The sequence below is a fragment of the Lynx canadensis genome, chromosome A3, assembly GCF_007474595.2.
Source record: "Lynx canadensis isolate LIC74 chromosome A3, mLynCan4.pri.v2, whole genome shotgun sequence".
NCBI lineage: Eukaryota > Metazoa > Chordata > Mammalia > Carnivora > Felidae > Lynx > Lynx canadensis.
In genome coordinates, this window is record NC_044305.1 from 31647475 (window position 1) to 31663889 (window position 16415).

Below are 16415 nucleotides of genomic sequence, written 5' to 3' on the forward strand. Positions count from 1 at the left end.
GACAGCCTCACCACTCAGTCCCCTCTTGGGGTTCTGGGTGGTGAAGTACCCCAGAACCTGGATAGGCTCGGGGGATCGCCGTTCTTGTTCCAGTTCTAGCTATCAGACTGTGGTCCTCAAAGTGAGACCGCTGAACCAGATAATTCCCCATGGCTTTTCTACTGTAAAGGGGGGCTCAGGTTCTGATCCTTTAATTTGGTTATTACTTAACAAAATGCAAAACCAAGCTGTTTTAAATCAAGCCTCGGGCTAAGCCTTAATCTTCTAGGAAAGAAGAGAATTGTTAAGCATTTTTAAGATCCAGGCCTGTGATTCCTAAATTTGTATTACCTGAATCATCTAGGGAGGCCCTCGAACTCCCGACTGGCTCCTCACGGCCAACATGTAAAGCTGTCATTGTTCCTAATTATGGCAAATGTTAGCCACATGAAGAGCATTTTAATTAAGAAAATTAATAAGCAGATTAGCCTTTTCCGTGGTCTATTTTCCAGGCCCTTCATGAAGTGATTCTGGAAACTTGGTCTTTGTCTCAATTTTCTTGCCTGGCAAATGAGACTCCGGAAGCCAGATGTTTTCCCTGCCCCTGGATCCAGCTTGGTGCGTGACTTTTTTTTTTACTAAATGGAGTAGAGACACAGTATTATTTTTGGAAGTGATAAACTGACACTGTGAAAGTTGTTTTACTTGAGATTTGCCATTAAAACAAAAGCAAACCTCAAGATCTTTTGTCCAGCCTCAGGGATAATCTAGTCATGAGATCAAGTGGAGAAAAGTCAAACAAAGATATTGTTTTCTCTGTAATTTATTTTGTGTGCCATTAAAAAGAAGGTAGAGGGGCGCCTGGGTGGCTCAGTCAGTTAAGCGTCCGACTGGCTCAGGTCGTGATCTCACGGTTCCTGGGTTCGAGCCCCACATTGGTCTCTGTGCTGACAGCTCGGAGCCTGGAGCCTGCTTCAGATGCTGTGTCTCCCTCTCTCTCTGCCTCTCCCCCACTGGTGTTCTGTTTCTCTCTGTTAAAAATAAATAAGCATTAAAATTTTTTTTTAAATAAAATAGAAGATAGAAAAGGGACAAAGCCCAGTAGAAAAATGGTAAAGAATATAAATATGAATGGTAAAGAAGTGGGCATGAAGCGTATGAAAAGCAGCTTAGCCACATTGAGTGTTAAGGGAAATGTGAATCCGAGTAAGGAGATACCATTTAAAATGCCTGACAGTTTCAGAGTTTGGCAAGGCTGTGGAGAAACAGGAAAATATAACAGATACTGCTGGGGGGATTGCCACAGCCAGTTGGAGAGCGATTTGGCAGGTTCTGGTGAAATTGAACACCCACGTTCCCTTGGACTAAGCAGTTCCGCTATTGGATGTAATTCCAGAGAGTGTCTCTGCAAGTACACCAGGAGGCAGGCACTGGGGGTTCACTGAGGCCTTGTTTGTGATGGGGAAAAAATCAGACACAATCTACATGTCTACCAGCAAGAGAATGCAATAGACGAAAAATAATGCAGTATGTTCTTTTTTTTTTTAAGTTTATTTATTTATTTTGAGAGAGACAGAGATGAGGAAGGGCAGAGAGAGAGTGAGAGAGAATTCCAAGCAAGCTGTGTGCTGTCAGCGCAGAGCCCAGGGTGGGGCTCAATCTCGCAAACCGAGAGATCATGACCTGAGCCCAAATCAAGAGTCAGATGCTTAACCCACTGAGCCACCCAGATGCCCCAATGCAGTATGTTCTTATATTAGAATACTGTAAAGCAGATTCATACATAATATCAACAATGGCTGAAGTAAAAAGTCAAAGTTAAGTGAAAAAATGCAAAACTTTGTATATGGAAAGTAAAATTAAGATGATACTCACACATGTATTATGGGAACATTGGTATAAGGTATAAAAATGTGCCAGAAGGGGTGCCTGGCTGGCTCAGTTGGTGGAGCATGCGATTCTTGATCTTGGGGTCATGAGTTCAAGCCCCACGTTGGGTGTAGAAATTACTTAAAAATAAAATCTTAAGGGGCACCAGGGTAGCTCAGTCGGTTGAGCATCGAAGTCTTGATTTTGGCTCAGGTCGTGATCTCGCAGTTTGTGGGATGGAGCCCCATGCCAAGCTCTGTACTGATAATGCAGAGCCTGCTTGGGATTCTCTCTTCCTCTCTCTCTGCCCCTCCCCTGTGCATGCTTTCTGTCTCTCTCTCAAAATAAATAAATAAATAAACATTAAAAAACACTTTAAAAAATAAAATAAAGTCTTTAAAAAATTATTAAAACATTTTAAACATGGGCTGAAGGAATAAATTTCTATATAGAAATGGTCAATTTTAATTAAAAGATTTACTTCTTTTTTTGTTGTTTGTTTTTATTTTAATTCCAGTATGGTTCAATCTATAAAGAACTCACCAAACTCCACATCTGAAAAACAATCCAGTGAAGAAATAGGCAGAAGACATGAATAGACACTTTTTCAAAGAAGACATCCAGATGGCCAACAGACACATGAAAAGATACTCAATGTCACTCATCTTCAGGGAAATACAATCAAAGCCACACTGAGATACCACCTCATGCCGGTCAGAGTGGCGTGAACAAGTCAGGAGACTATAGATGCTGGCAAGGATGTGGAGAAACGGGAACCCTTTTGCACTGTTGGTGGGAATGCAAACTGGTGCAGCCGCTCTGGAACAGTGTGGAGGTTCCTCAAAAAATTAAAAATGAACTACCCTACGACCCAGCAATAGCACTGCTAGCAGTTTACCCACGGGATACAGGAGTGCTGATGCATAGGGGCACATGTACCCCAATGTTTACAGTAGTGCTTTCAACAATAGCCCAGTTATGGAAAAAGCCTAAATGTCCATCAACTGATGAATGGATAAGAAGATGTGGTTTATATACACAATGGAATACTACTTAGCAATGAGAAAGAATGAAATCTGGCCATTTGCAGCAACGTGGATGGAACTGGAGGGTATTGTGCTAAATGAAATAGGTCAGTCAGAGAAAGACAGATATCATATGTTTTCACTCATATGTGGATCCTGAGAAACTTAACAGAACCATGGGGGAATGGAAGGGGGGGAAAAGTTACAAAGAGGAAGGGAGGCAAACCATAAGAGACTCTTAAATACAGAGAACAAACTGAGGGTTGATGGGGGGTAGGGGAGAGGGGAAAATGGGTGATGGGCATTGAGGAGGGCACTTGGGATGAGTACTGGGTATTGTATGGAAACCAACTTGACAATAAATTATGTTAAAAAAAGTAATTCCAGTATGGTTCACATACAGTATTATATTCATTTCAGGTGTGCAATATAGTGATTCAGCTACTCCTTATGTCACCCAGTGCTCATCACAAATGCACTCCTTAAACCCCATCCCTAGAATGTTTCCTTCTTTAATAAGAAAAGAGACTTAAAGCAAATATGACAATATGTTAAAGGCGTGAATTTGGATATTCCAGTTCCTGTGTAATTTTCAGAACATTTTCATTTCTTTTTTTTTTTTTTTAATTTTTTTTTTCAACGTTTATTTATTTTTGGGACAGAGAGAGACAGAGCACGAATGGGGGAGGGGCAGAGAGAGAGGGAGACACAGAACCGGAAACAGGCTCCAGGCTCTGAGCCATCAGCCCAGAGCCCGACGCGGGGCTCGAACTCACCGGACCGCGAGATCGTGACCTGGCTGAAGTCGGACGCTTAACCGACTGCGCCACCCAGGCGCCCCAGAACATTTTCATTTCTTAAGACAAATATAAAATGCCAAGGTAAAAGTAAGGCAGCTGACAGATCAGACAGCAAAGATGAGCCTTCTTCATTGCCCTGAGCACTTAATTTTAGGGCTTTTCGCCGATCACACAAATTTTTGGGTTTTTTCCCCCAGCATTATTTTCTTTCTCAGCAGTTGCCTTTTAGAGGACCCTAGCTTTTGCCCATTGCATCTGTTCGTCATTAGGATGAAGGGTGACAGCATAGGCCACCTCCTCTCGGGGTGATTCATCAGGATTAGCTTTCAGATATAAACAAGTACAGACTTAGGCTGAGGTTTTGGAAACACCTGACAGTATCATCCATCTTTTGAAGTGTTCATTTGGGTTAAATATCTTGATATCCACACCCCACCCACACCCCTTTGTGAGTCTGTGGTTTTTGTCCTTTAAAGGAACAGTTGCAGATTCTAAAATGCACAAACCGCAGATGGCAGGCTGCTATCTGGCAAAAGGAGGCGTAAGCTTACTGATTTTTTTTTTGTCATTAATTTTATGTTATTAATAAGACAGAGAGTAAGGTACCTTAGAATCCAGGGCTGCTGTTACTGTACAGTGGTGGAAAGCCAGATGAAACCAGAGAAAGGAATCAAAGTGAATTACTGATGGGATGAAGTAAATTGAGGCCCGTATTACTTGCAGGGCCGAAACCAAAAGGTCCTTGCCCAGCCAGGGGGTAGGTGAAAAATGATTGCTGTGGAAGCAGAGGGAAAGGAAAGGAGGACTGTCTCGGAGGACAGGAGAATAGAAAGTTTAGGGGGTACCTGGGTGGCCCGGTTGGTTAACCAGCCCGCCCTTGATTTTGGCTCAGGTCATCATCTCTTGGTTCCTGAGATCAAGCCCCACATTGGGCTCTGCACTGACAGCATGGAGCCTGCTTGGGATTGTCTCTCCCTCTCTCTCTGCCCCTTTCCTGCTTGTACTCACTCTCTGTCTCAAAATAGATAAATAAAATTAAAAAAAAAAAAAAGAATAGGAGAAAACCAAAAGTGTGTAGGCATCTTATTATTAACCCACAGACCAGATTATTTCTGGCATCAAAACTCAGCCCTCCTGTGACATAGGGATGTATGACAGGAACTTATATGTGATGTATCATGATACACGTATACATGTAATGAATTATGTGATCAGGGCCCTTTTGAGAGTGAAAGAAGGTGCTATTAATAATTAGTTGGGGCAACAGGCATAAACTGGGGTCATCCTGGGCAAACCTCCTAGTCACCCTAGTGAGTACTGGTCACCCAGTAATCATGCACATTTACATCTTTGTAAATGAAACTCATCAGGGGTGCTGGTCTGGTTTGGTCAGTGCAGCATGTGACTCTTGATCTCGGGGTTGTGAATTCGAGCCCCATGTTGGGTGTAGAGATTACTTAAAAATAAAATCTTTAGGGGCACCTGGATGGCTCTACTGGTTAAGTGTCCAACTTCGGTTCAGCTCATGATCTCACGGTTTGTGGGTTCAAGCTTCACATTGGGCTCTGTGCTGACAGCTCAGAGCCTGGAGCCTGCTTCAGATTCTGTTTCTGTCTCTGCCCCTCTCCTGCTTGCACTCTGTCTCTATCTCTCAAATATGAATAAACATTTAAAAATAATAATAAAATAAAATTTTTAAAAGAAAATTCATTAAATAAATAAAACATCAAAAAATTTTAAATGCATCTACCATGTGCTAGCACTGTTTTAGGCCCTGAGGGTACAACAGGTATCAAGAGAAACAAAAATCCATAAGCAGAAGCTAGACAATAAACAAATCATATGTTATTAGATGTTAGTATGTTTATATGGAAATATAAGGCAGATAAGGGAGACAGGGACAGCCAGGGCCTAGGGGAGTAAGGGAAATAGAATTTTCTTTCTTTTCTTTTTTTATCAATAATTTACTTTTTAATTTACATCCAAATTAGTTAGCATATAGTGCAACAATGATTTCAGGAGTAGATTCCTTAATGCCCCTTACCCATTTAGCCCATCCTCCCCCCCACAACCCCTCCACAACCCTCTGTTTGTTCTCTAAATTTAAGTCTTTTATGTTTTGTCCCCTTCCCTGTTTTTATATTATTTTTGCTTCCCTTCCCTTCTGTTCATCTGTTTTGTATCTTAAATTCCTCATATGAGTAAAGTCATATGATATTTGTCTTTCTCTGACTAATTTCACTTAGCATAATACCCTCTAGTTCCATCCACATAGTTGCAAATGGCAAGATTTCATTCTTTTTGATTGCTGAGTAATACTCCATTGTGTATATATATCCATTCTTCCGTCAATGGACATTTGGGCTCTTTCCATACTTTGGCTATTGTTGATAGTGCTGCTGTAAACATTGGGGTGCTTGTGCCCCTTTGAAACAGCACACCTGTATCCCTTGGATACCTAGTAGTGCAATTGCTGGGTCGTAGGGTAGTTCTATTTTTAATTTTTTGAGGAAGGAACCTCCATACTGTTTTCCAGAGTGGCCGCGCCAGTTTGCATTCCCACCAGCAGTGCAAAAGAGATCCTCTTTCTCCGCATCCTCTCCAACATCTGTTTTTGCCTGAGTTGTTCATGTTAGCCATTCTGACAGGTGTGAGGTTGTATCTCATTGTGGTTTTGATTTGTAGGGAAATGCAATTTTTAGTTGTATGCTCAGGGATGGTTTGGTAGACTGAATTATTGTTCACCAATACTCTCTGCCTCCTACGGGAGAATTTTGCATCCTCATTCTCTTGAAATTAGTTAGCATTGGCCAATGATATGTGAACAGAAGTGACAAAGCCCTCCCAATCACTGCCTGCTCTGTCATGCTCTTTTCCCTCTGCCGCAGTCACTAAGTAATGTTGAGATAGTGGCTGCTCCATTGGCCTAGGGTCTGGCATAAAGGCAAGGATGATACAGACCTGCTTGTATGACACAGAGCTGTAAGTAGTGAGAAATAATCCTTTGTTCTTTTATGCCCCTGAGATTTGGCACTCGCTTGTTATGTAGCATAACCTGACTGATACAGAAGCCCTCACTGAAAAGATAACATGTGAACAGAAACCTGAGGAGGTGAGGGAACCAATCATACAGATGTGTAGAGAAAGCATGTTCCACACAGAGGAACAGCAAGTGCAAAACTTCTGAAGAGGGAGCTTGCAAGGATCAGAAACGAAGCCAGACTTCTCAAGGCAATGATGCAGAGGTATTGCACCAGTCAGATTTTCATGCAGCTTGTGGGGCTGGAAACAGGACTTAGTCTTGTTCAGCCGGTGATGCTGCCACTCCTTTTTATCTCTGCAGGGCATGGAGTGGAGTGGCAGGAGTGATAGGGACAGACGAGGGTAAGAAGGAAAAGAAAGATCTGGGCAGAGAGATGCAACCTAGCAGAGCAGGGCTCCAGATCATGGGCACTAGCCACTCATATATTATAGATCATAGTGTCACCCACATAGAGAGCCTGTGAGGCCTCTGAAGTCTTACTGCCGTCATAAAGGAGATGAGTCTGTGAATCCAAAGTGTGCTAATCAGTGACCACTAATGACCACGACACGCCCCTTCCCCACTCACCTTGTTCTTACACCCCTGACTTTCTTAGAGCCACACAGACTCCAAGGAACCTCCAACAGACAAACCAAGGCAGAAGGACCACTCTTAGCAGACTGTGCACTGCCCTGAAAAAGGGCTGCTTTCCCTTTGAGCAACATGAAAGGAGACCATATGAGCCACATGTTCCTTCTTTCCTTAAATCCTGATAATTCTCTTTTTTTTTTTTAATATAAAGTCTTCCATTTCTTTTGGCTCTGTGCAGCCTTGAAACCACAGATCCTCCCAATTAGTAGTCACTAGTAAAAGAGAGTCTGAACAAATAAGGCAGAGTGGGCGGCTATTGAGGCTGATGCATGAGGGAGACAGAATTCAAAATATCAAATCCATTTAGGAAAAAACTTGTTAAAGTTGAAAGCTAAATGTTTCACAGAGATAAAATCCTGCTGCGCATTTATCAACCACAGAAGTAGTCACGGAAGATTCTCTGGAAGAAACCCCCATTAAACATCTGGGTTTCTAAGAGCTGATGGCATCTCACAGAATGCAACCATTCATCTCAAATCCGCATGCAAATTGATTGCCTAGAATTGCCATCTATGACTCCTAAACATATAAAAATCGCTTTAGATTTGTAAGAATCTTAAACAGCTATGTTATCTGTTTTCTCTCTCATCAAAAGAGAATTTAACAAATGGATGCTCTGGTAGATAGGTGACCTTGAAAATGCATGCAAAAGTATGGCCATACCAAGTGTCACCTTCCTCCCTTTCTTCTTGTCAATTCCTAAAGAAATTGGAACAAAAAGGGAACAAAAAGGGAAATTCCACTCAATTTAGACAATGCCAAAATGATTGGGACTGGGGCCCTTGCTGAGAAAAATAAAATGCCATCTCGAGGTCTGAGAAGGGAGGAATGCATGGTACAAATGGATGCCAGCAATAAAGGCATTGATTGTGCAGGGATCAATAGCAAAGATGCCTTGGGAAGCCCAACGCAATTCAATATATTACAATGCAGTGGGATTCACCATTCACTTCCCACTCTTTCCAGAATCCATCCTTTGAGCCACTGTTCCTCTCAAGGGATAGGAGGCATAATTGTGATTTTGGGGAGGATGACTCTTTGTTGTATGGGATTGTTCTGTGCATTACAGGATGTTTCCATCCTTGATCCCACTCATTAAGTACAACCATTTTCCAATCACTAACACAAAAACATCCCCAGACTGTCCCTAGAGTAGATATTACCATCCCAAGTTGAGAGCCTTACAAGTCTGGCCTATATTAATGTAAGATTAAAGTTTGAACTTTAATGTAAGTTTGAACTATTAATGTAAGATTGAAGTTTGAACTTAACTGTGAGGATGCACCACTGAGCAGGAACTGAGTTATCAAAGAGCATCATTCTGTACACATGTAGGTTCATGAGGAAAAGAAAAGCAATTAGCTCTATTTGCTGGAAAAGAAATCCCAGGTATCAGAAAGGCCACAACAGCCACATGATTAGAGAGATGGCTTTGTTGTTGTTGGTAAAGCAGATTTTAAAAGGAAATCAAAGACTGAAATGAGCTGGAGACAGTGTTCAAAAGAACTGATATGGTAAATAACTCAACCCATGTTGTCATTGCTTTTCTGGAAAAGGGAAGGAGGGTTTCTTTAAGATGAGTTGCAATCTGCTTGATATTTACATGAAAAACAGAGGAGCCACACTAGTTTTTTAGGCTCTTTAGGCTCAAATCAAAGTTATTGGCCAGTTCCTTAATAAGTACATGCTATGCTACTTGGAGGGTTCTGTATAAATGGCTACCTCGGTGGGCAGTTTCAGGAACTCTCCAGCCTTTTCAGTGTTACTGCTGAGGAGCTTCCCTCTCTCTTTCACTCTTACCATTGACCTTTCTCAGCCCCTGTCTTCCTGCCTTACTTCCCCAGGACCAGATCATCTTTGTGGAAGCAAGTGGGAAGGGACACCTCATCTAGCCATTGTGGGACCCCTTGCCCACCCCCTTCTCCCCTTGGCTCTCCAATAGTACCGTTTATTAGGCAAGTACTGTTCACCAAGCCCTGGGCTAAGGCTTTTGTTTGTTTGTGTTAGTATTAAAGTAGGCCACCAAAGGAAATTTTAACAGTTATTCTTCCAGAGGAGGAATTTAATGACTTAATTAAATAATTCTGTAATTATTTAATTATTTTTCTTGAAAGAATCTCAAACTCATAGAAAATTTGCAAGTATAATACAAAGAATTTTTTATTTTCTGGAATTATTTGAGAGTAAGTTGCCAGCCCGATGCCCACCACCCCTGATTTTCCAATAAACAAGGACATTCTCGGGGCGCCTGGGTGGCGCAGTCGGTTAAGCATCCGACTTCAGCCAGGTCACGATCTCGCGCTCCGTGAGTTCGAGCCCCGCGTCAGGCTCTGGGCTGATGGCTCAGAGCCTGGAGCCTGCTTCCGATTCTGTGTCTCCCTCTCTCTCTGCCCCTCCCCCGTTCATGCTCTGTCTCTCTCTGTCCCAAAAATAAATAAACGTTGAAAAAAAAATTAAAAAAAAAACAAAAAAAACAAAAAAAAACCAAGGACATTCTCCTACATAACCGAATGAAACTATCAAAACGAGGAAGTTCACAGGGTACATTACTACCATCTAATCCTCAGGCCCCACTCAGGCGATCCCAGTAACGTTCTTTATAGCAAAAAGATCTAGTTGAAAATCATGTGTTGCTTTTAGTTGTCATGACTCTTTGGTACTCTTCAGTGTACCATCTTTTGCTCCGTCTTTTCTGGGTTTTCATGACCATGGCACTTCTGAAGAGTACAGGCCAGTCAGTTTGTAGAACATCTGTCCGTTTGGTTTTATCTGTCGCTCCCTCATAATTGGGTTCAGGGGCTGCACCTTCGGCAGGACTATCAGAGAAGTGGTATTGGGTCTTCCTCCTGCATCTGGTCAGGTGGCAACAGGGTTTCGATTTGTCCCATTACTGGTGATACTCACTTAGGTCACTTGATTAAGGTGATATGTGCCATGATTCTCCACTCTGAAGTTATTTTTTTCCCATTTGTAACTAGTAAGTATTTTATGGGGAAGTGCTCTGAGACTGTTCCTCAGCAAACTTGCAATTATTTTATGGATTTATGGTTCTCTATTTTAATAAATGGGCTACCATCAGTTACGGGTACTCTCATAATTTATTTTGATGCTTAAGTTGTTCCAGATGTGGCCAGGTGATCCCTTTGGAGCTGGCCTCTGCTCCCCCTTGACAAGCCTCCATCAATATTTGAGCATTCTAGATAGTAAGATGCACCAGGCCCATCTTGTACTGTCCTTAATCAGCCTGGAATCGCCATTCTTCAAGGTGGCTGAGCGCTTTGTTTTTGGGCTACTTGTGTGGTGGACCAGTGAATGCTCGTCCATGTGTGGGCTGCGTGTGTCTCACACCATGTGTCCACATCCTTCTTGGGTGCTTTGGATTAACTACTCCTCTGTTCCTTGTCTTACCATAGAAGTTCTAGAAGAGAGATCATTTACTAAAACTCTTGTAGATGAGAACTCCAAAGCTCAGCAAGGTGGTATGGTGTCTAGCTGGTAGCAAAACTGGAGTCAAAACCGTAAATCTCTTCTCTTTTTCTATAACCATCCACTGCACCACACAACTTTTTTAATCGTTAGTGAGTGCAAATATTTTTATCATAGCTACTAGTTGAGTTAATGGGGTGAGGGGTGTATGTGTGGAATTAAAGCTAGTAATTTATTAAAGCTTATATCAGAGCAAAAAAGGAAAATATATTTTGATTTAATGTATACAATTTTAAAAATTAAAACTGGTTGGTGTATAAGGAATTCTGTAAATTATTTGTGGGGAATCTTTTCTAGAACACATTGTCAGCTTGGGATTCTCTGTCTCCCTCTCTCTCTGCTCCTCCCCCGCTCATGCTTGCACACATGTGCATGTACACTCTCTCTCTCTCTCTCAAAAATAAATAAACATAAAAAAAAAAAAGAATTAAGGTTCCCAAAGAGGTACAGAAAGTTAGATCAAGGACTAGGATTTGGCTCCAGTTCTGGCTTCTTATTGTCTATTATTAAATCACTTAGTTTATTTGTTACTCCTTTAAAAAACAGAAAGGTGGTGATTTTAATTGAGAGATAAAGAGTCCATAGGATTACTGTAAGGAGTAGAAAAAGAAAATGTCTGAACTGTGTAAATGCCCAGCACTGTCTACATTAGGGGTCTGTATCTGTGCCATGGATCCTTTTGGCATCTGGTGAAGCCTTCCCACCCTTTCTTAAATAATGTTTTAAGTGAAAAAATTGAAATGTATGGGATGATCAAGGGAAAAATATTGAAATGTAGTTAAGTTAGTTAAAGAACAAATTTACAATATTATAATGAATATTTTTAAATTAATGTTTAAATAATAAGTTCTAGTATCAGGACCAATAACTGTGTCTTAGTGTTTGGGCCACCATAACAAAATACCATAGACCGGGTGGCCTAAACAACAGAAATTTATTTTCTCAGAGTTCCAGAGACTGGAAGTCTGAGATCATGGTGCCAGCATGGTTGAGGTCTGGGAAGGGCTTCCTGGCTTAGAGAAGGCCACCTTCTCATTGTGTCCTCTCATTGCCTTTCCCCAGTCTTGCACCTGGACAGACAAGAGAGAGAGAAAAAGCGAGAGAGATCTCTCCCTCTTTTTATAAGGCCACTACTCCTATCAGATTAGGCACCCACCCCTTATGACCTCATTTAACCTTAGTAACCTCCTAAATGCCCCATCTCCAGATTCAGTCACGTTAGGGACTAGGGCTTCAACTGTGAATTTTGGAGGCCACACTTCAGTCCAGAGCATAGTGATGGCATAAATGATATTTTGAAACATCTTCTGCAGACTGTAATGTGGTATGAAAATAGCTGTGAGCTATTGGCAACAAAGTCATACGTACTGCTGCTAGTAGGTTTGTTGCTTACATTTATTATGGAAGGGAATGCTTAATTTTTGATCGAGGGTAGTGAAAATAAAGATACAAGTTTTCTCCCTACCCAAATTCACAACTACCCTGAACTTCTGTACAAAGACCATAGATAAAAACTCCTGAAACATGCACATAAGATGTTCTTGTTTGGAGCAAACAAGTGGCATAACCCCCAGGATGGTGGGGATCAATTCCAAAATCGGCCAGTCCTGCCCAGTACCAGTCACCCAGGAGCAGCAGGTGACTTGAAGAGACATCATCTGCTTCTGGCCTTTTTGAATGTGTGTTCAAGTACTGGAATGTGTTTTGTCTTGCAGATACCAGTAACCTAAATTCTGAACAAAATGATTCCTGGACCTCTGAGAACTTCTGGCTGGACCCTTCTGTGAAGGGCCAGGTGAAGACCAAGGCAGAGGATGATGGGCTTCGGAAATCCCTGGATAGATTCTATGAAGTGTTTGGCTGTCCACAGCCGGCCTCTGGAAATGCACTCTCCGCAGCAGTCTGCCAGTGCCTGTCTCAGAAAATCAACGAACTGAAGGGCCAGGAGAGCCGAAAGTATGCCCTCCGCAGTTTCCAAATGGCCCGGGTCATCTTCAACCGGGATGGCTGCTCGGTCTTACAGAGGCATTCCAGGGATGTCCACTTCTACCCATCGGGAGAAGGAAGTGTGTCTCTGGATGATGAAAAGCCAACCCCGGGACTTTCAAAAGATATCATTCATTTCCTCTTGCAGCAGAATGTGATGAAAGACCTCTAAGTAGTGCCTGGTGGTAAGAGCAGGCAGTGTGGAGGGTGGTCCGGTGGCCAACGCTGTTAGTGCACACCCACTTCCCCTCCAGCCCCTCTTGCCGGCTCTGTGTGTCCAGCCCCCTGTGTGTCTGGCCCCTGTGTCCACACCACCTCCCACCCCACCCTACCACTCCCTTTGACTTAAGGCCAGTGACTGACTGATTGTGGAGCCCAGAAGCACATCTTCCTTGCCCCAAGGAAGGAAGGACATGCTCTGAGGCATAAATTACTCTCCAGAGCTCCCCTCTGGATCAGGCCAAGACTGGGACTTCACACGAAATCACTCCCTCGCTCAGCACCTGCCGGTTCCCTGTCCTCCCATTCATCTACTGGTGTCTCCCAGGGGCCTTTCCTTAATATATCTCTTGTACCTGGATCCTTGACTCAGAGTCTACTTCTGGGAGAACCCAACCTAAGGGAACAGGCTTTCTTTGTTACATGAGTTTTTTAAAGGATTTAAAGCTCTGCGCCAAAGCAAGTATAAGAATTATACCAAGTTGTAGAACTGAGACCATGTGACTGCGCATGTATTTCCCAAAATAACATAAAGATTTAAATACGGTTCCCAAAAGTGCATCACATCTTCCTCATACCCTTGCCTCTCCAAAGCCAGAATTCCCTGTTTTGTCATTCTAACAGGGTGTGGAAGGAACATTTGGATCATCTAAAATAAGAGCTAAGATTTGCAAATTCAAAGAAGGGGGGGCGGGGCTCTCGGTCTCCACCAGATTGCCAGTGTGGAAGGTGTGAAGAAAACAAATGTGCGCCACCTACCGAAGGACGCGCCGCGAGGCTGACGGGATGCGGCCTTGGCAGTTTGTGGTGGAAGAGAGTAAGGAATCCTTTGCCCAAGTGGACTCCTCCCTGTCATTTTTGCTTTCTGCCTGTACCCTCTGTCACCCTCTGAACAGTTGGCCCCTCACCCCTGTCCCGTCCTTGCTCCGCCAGGGAGTGGCTTTAAATAGCCGGCGCTGCCTTGCGCCGGCAGAGGCCCTGCTCCACGGCCGTGTCCTGAAACCCCCCTTTGAGACTCGGGGGGTAGAATGATGTCACCTGGCACCGAGCTCTTGGAAGCTGTAACTGGAGGCCTCGTGCTAATCCCTGCCTCGACAGCCCTTCAAATAAATTACGTTGGCAGAAAGAGGGCTATCGTTTGTTTGGGGGAACAACAAGATGAGGCTGGCAACACAGTGCAGTTAGATTTTGAGAAACTCGAGGTGAAATTTCATTGGCCTAAGGCTCCATAAGCTTGCCAGAAAGCGGAGTTTGCAAACGGATCGGCCTCGAGGCGCGCATGAAGAGTGAGTGAGCCCTCTCAGGCAGGTCTCTTGGGGACTCTCCGAGCAAGAGTGGGGATTTTGCTTGAAAGGTCAGGGGTTACATACCAAGGCTTCCAGTGACGGGAAGAGCAGAGGTAAGAAACAGTGTTTCACACTGCAGTGCAGAAGCCCCTTGGAAGAGACCTAAATGATAGGAACTAGGAAATGGGGAGGTCTCTGAGAGATACTGAAGGAAACAAGACTCCGCGTTTTCCTCTGACAAGCAATCATGTGAGTCTCTCCCCAGGAGCTTCTCCTATGCAACACCCCCAAATTACTCGTAAACCAGTGGGCCTTACAATTGAAAATGTGCAGGTTGAATTTTAAGGTCTGTAGTTTTATTGTTTTTTAAGGTGGAGCAAATTAATAGACGCAGCTGAAGAATGCTGTAGATTTCAGAATTCATTCACTGAAAGGAATATTGGAGATTAGTTTCCATGGCCACCGACAGAAGGAAACTGGATTATTTTATACTGTTTTTATAACACAGAAGATGGAAGCTATTCCAATCTCCATGCCGGAAGCAGCCGCTTCTGTTTGGCACCGAGATTTTAGTATTGGTAATTTTGTAACCTTTATTATTATCAGTGCTGAGGGTGCTCAGTAAAAAGAGGTAGATCCTGAAACCAGAGCATTTAGAAACCTGGAAGCCAGAATCACCTTAGGGTGAAGGAAAAAAAAAAAAAAAAAAAGAGGAAGAAAAGAGTGTGGTGTGTGTTTGCTTGTATCTGAGTAAGTGCTTGTGACAGGTCAGTACAAGATATTTGATTCCCTGCAGTCTCTCTCTCTAATTTGATCTTCACAACGTTGGGATGGCATTTTCCATTTATCCCTGTTTACCTTTAATAAAGACTAAGAGATAAGGGTGTTAAGGCTCTGGCCTTTGGCATTATTGTCTGTCTCTGCCCTCCTGATCACTTCACCGTCTTATCATCCCGTGAACATTCTCACTGGCCTATGATATCATCTGTGGCCCTTTTCAGAGGTCTCTGCGAGGGAGGATTTGCTCGCAGGAACATTAGAACTCCAAAGAAGAGAACCTGCTGCCAGTGTCTTGCATGTGTATGACTGTTACTTCACTAGTCATTTCTTTACGTGACCTACGTGAGAACACGTGCCGTAGATCTTATTACCAGCAATTAGCACAAGACAATATGGAGATCACCAGCCAGCCCAGGTGGCTCCTTGCTGAGAGAGAATTTTCATCTGGAGAACAGATGGGGATGGTTTGCTCAAACTACTCGTTTCCAGAGCTGCTGGTAGTATACAAAATAACTGTAGATGCCACATGGACGAACAATGTTTATCTTCATGGTTATCTATTTTGTTTAATGTGTTAGAAAAATATATAACTACCGCGTTGAATCTGTGCTTTTACAGACAGCATGTAGGACAAGCCTAATATATTTAAAATTTTAAAGCGAATTAGTGAAAAAGTTAATGCTGTCGACAATATACAGATATGTCAAAAATTATAAAGGTGGTATACCAGGAAATGACTGAAATTTGGGATATAAGGGGACAGCGAATCTATTCTACCTTCTGTATCCCCCGTCTCTCTCTGGGAATACTGCAGGAAGCTTCCATCAGGTCAACCCACATCTTCCTTTGCCTCTATTTAGTTTTTAAGTTTTGTTTTTTTTTTTAATGTTTATTTATTGAGTGAGCGAGAATGAGCAGGGAAGGGGCCCAAAGAGAATCCCAAGCAGGCTCCTCACACAGCGCAGAGCCCAACTCGGGGCTTGATCCCATGAACAGTGAGATCATGACCTTAATAAAAATCAAGAGCTGGTTGCTTAACCAACTGAGCCACCCAGGTGCCCTATCCTTTGCCTGTCTTTACCCTGCAGCTGTGTTGCAAACCCTTTTAAAAAGCAAACAGATGTGAATAGCCAGCAAATTAAAGAGAAGGGACTAGCCTTGTCAAATATGGAGACGTTTTTACAGTAACTAAAGCAGCAACAAAACCAAAGTAGACAAATCAAAGAAAAAGCGTTCAGCCCATAGACCTAAATGTACATGTAAATGGAGTATTTAATGAAGGTAACATTTCAAATTTGCAAGGGAAGGTGGA

At 42.9% G+C, this 16415-nt stretch overlaps 1 protein-coding gene across 7 annotated transcripts in view; it reads left to right on the forward strand.

The window, feature by feature from the left end:
* The window catches only part of SHLD1 (shieldin complex subunit 1), a 96745-nt gene extending 81541 nt beyond the window's left edge, over nucleotides 1-15204 (forward strand). For 5 of the 7 annotated variants that reach the window (XM_030310049.1, XM_030310047.1, XM_030310054.1 and 2 more), the window contains exon 4: nucleotides 12548-15204. In XM_030310049.1, coding sequence (XP_030165909.1) covers nucleotides 12548-12990 — 443 coding nt within the window. In that variant the 3' untranslated portion in view covers nucleotides 12991-15204. Of the gene's footprint in view, nucleotides 1-491; nucleotides 598-2365; nucleotides 2402-12547 lie in introns of those variants that run through there. The other 2 variants (XR_003967675.1, XM_030310055.1) reach the window with 2 other exon arrangements.
* The last annotated feature ends 1211 nt before the right edge of the window (nucleotides 15205-16415 follow it).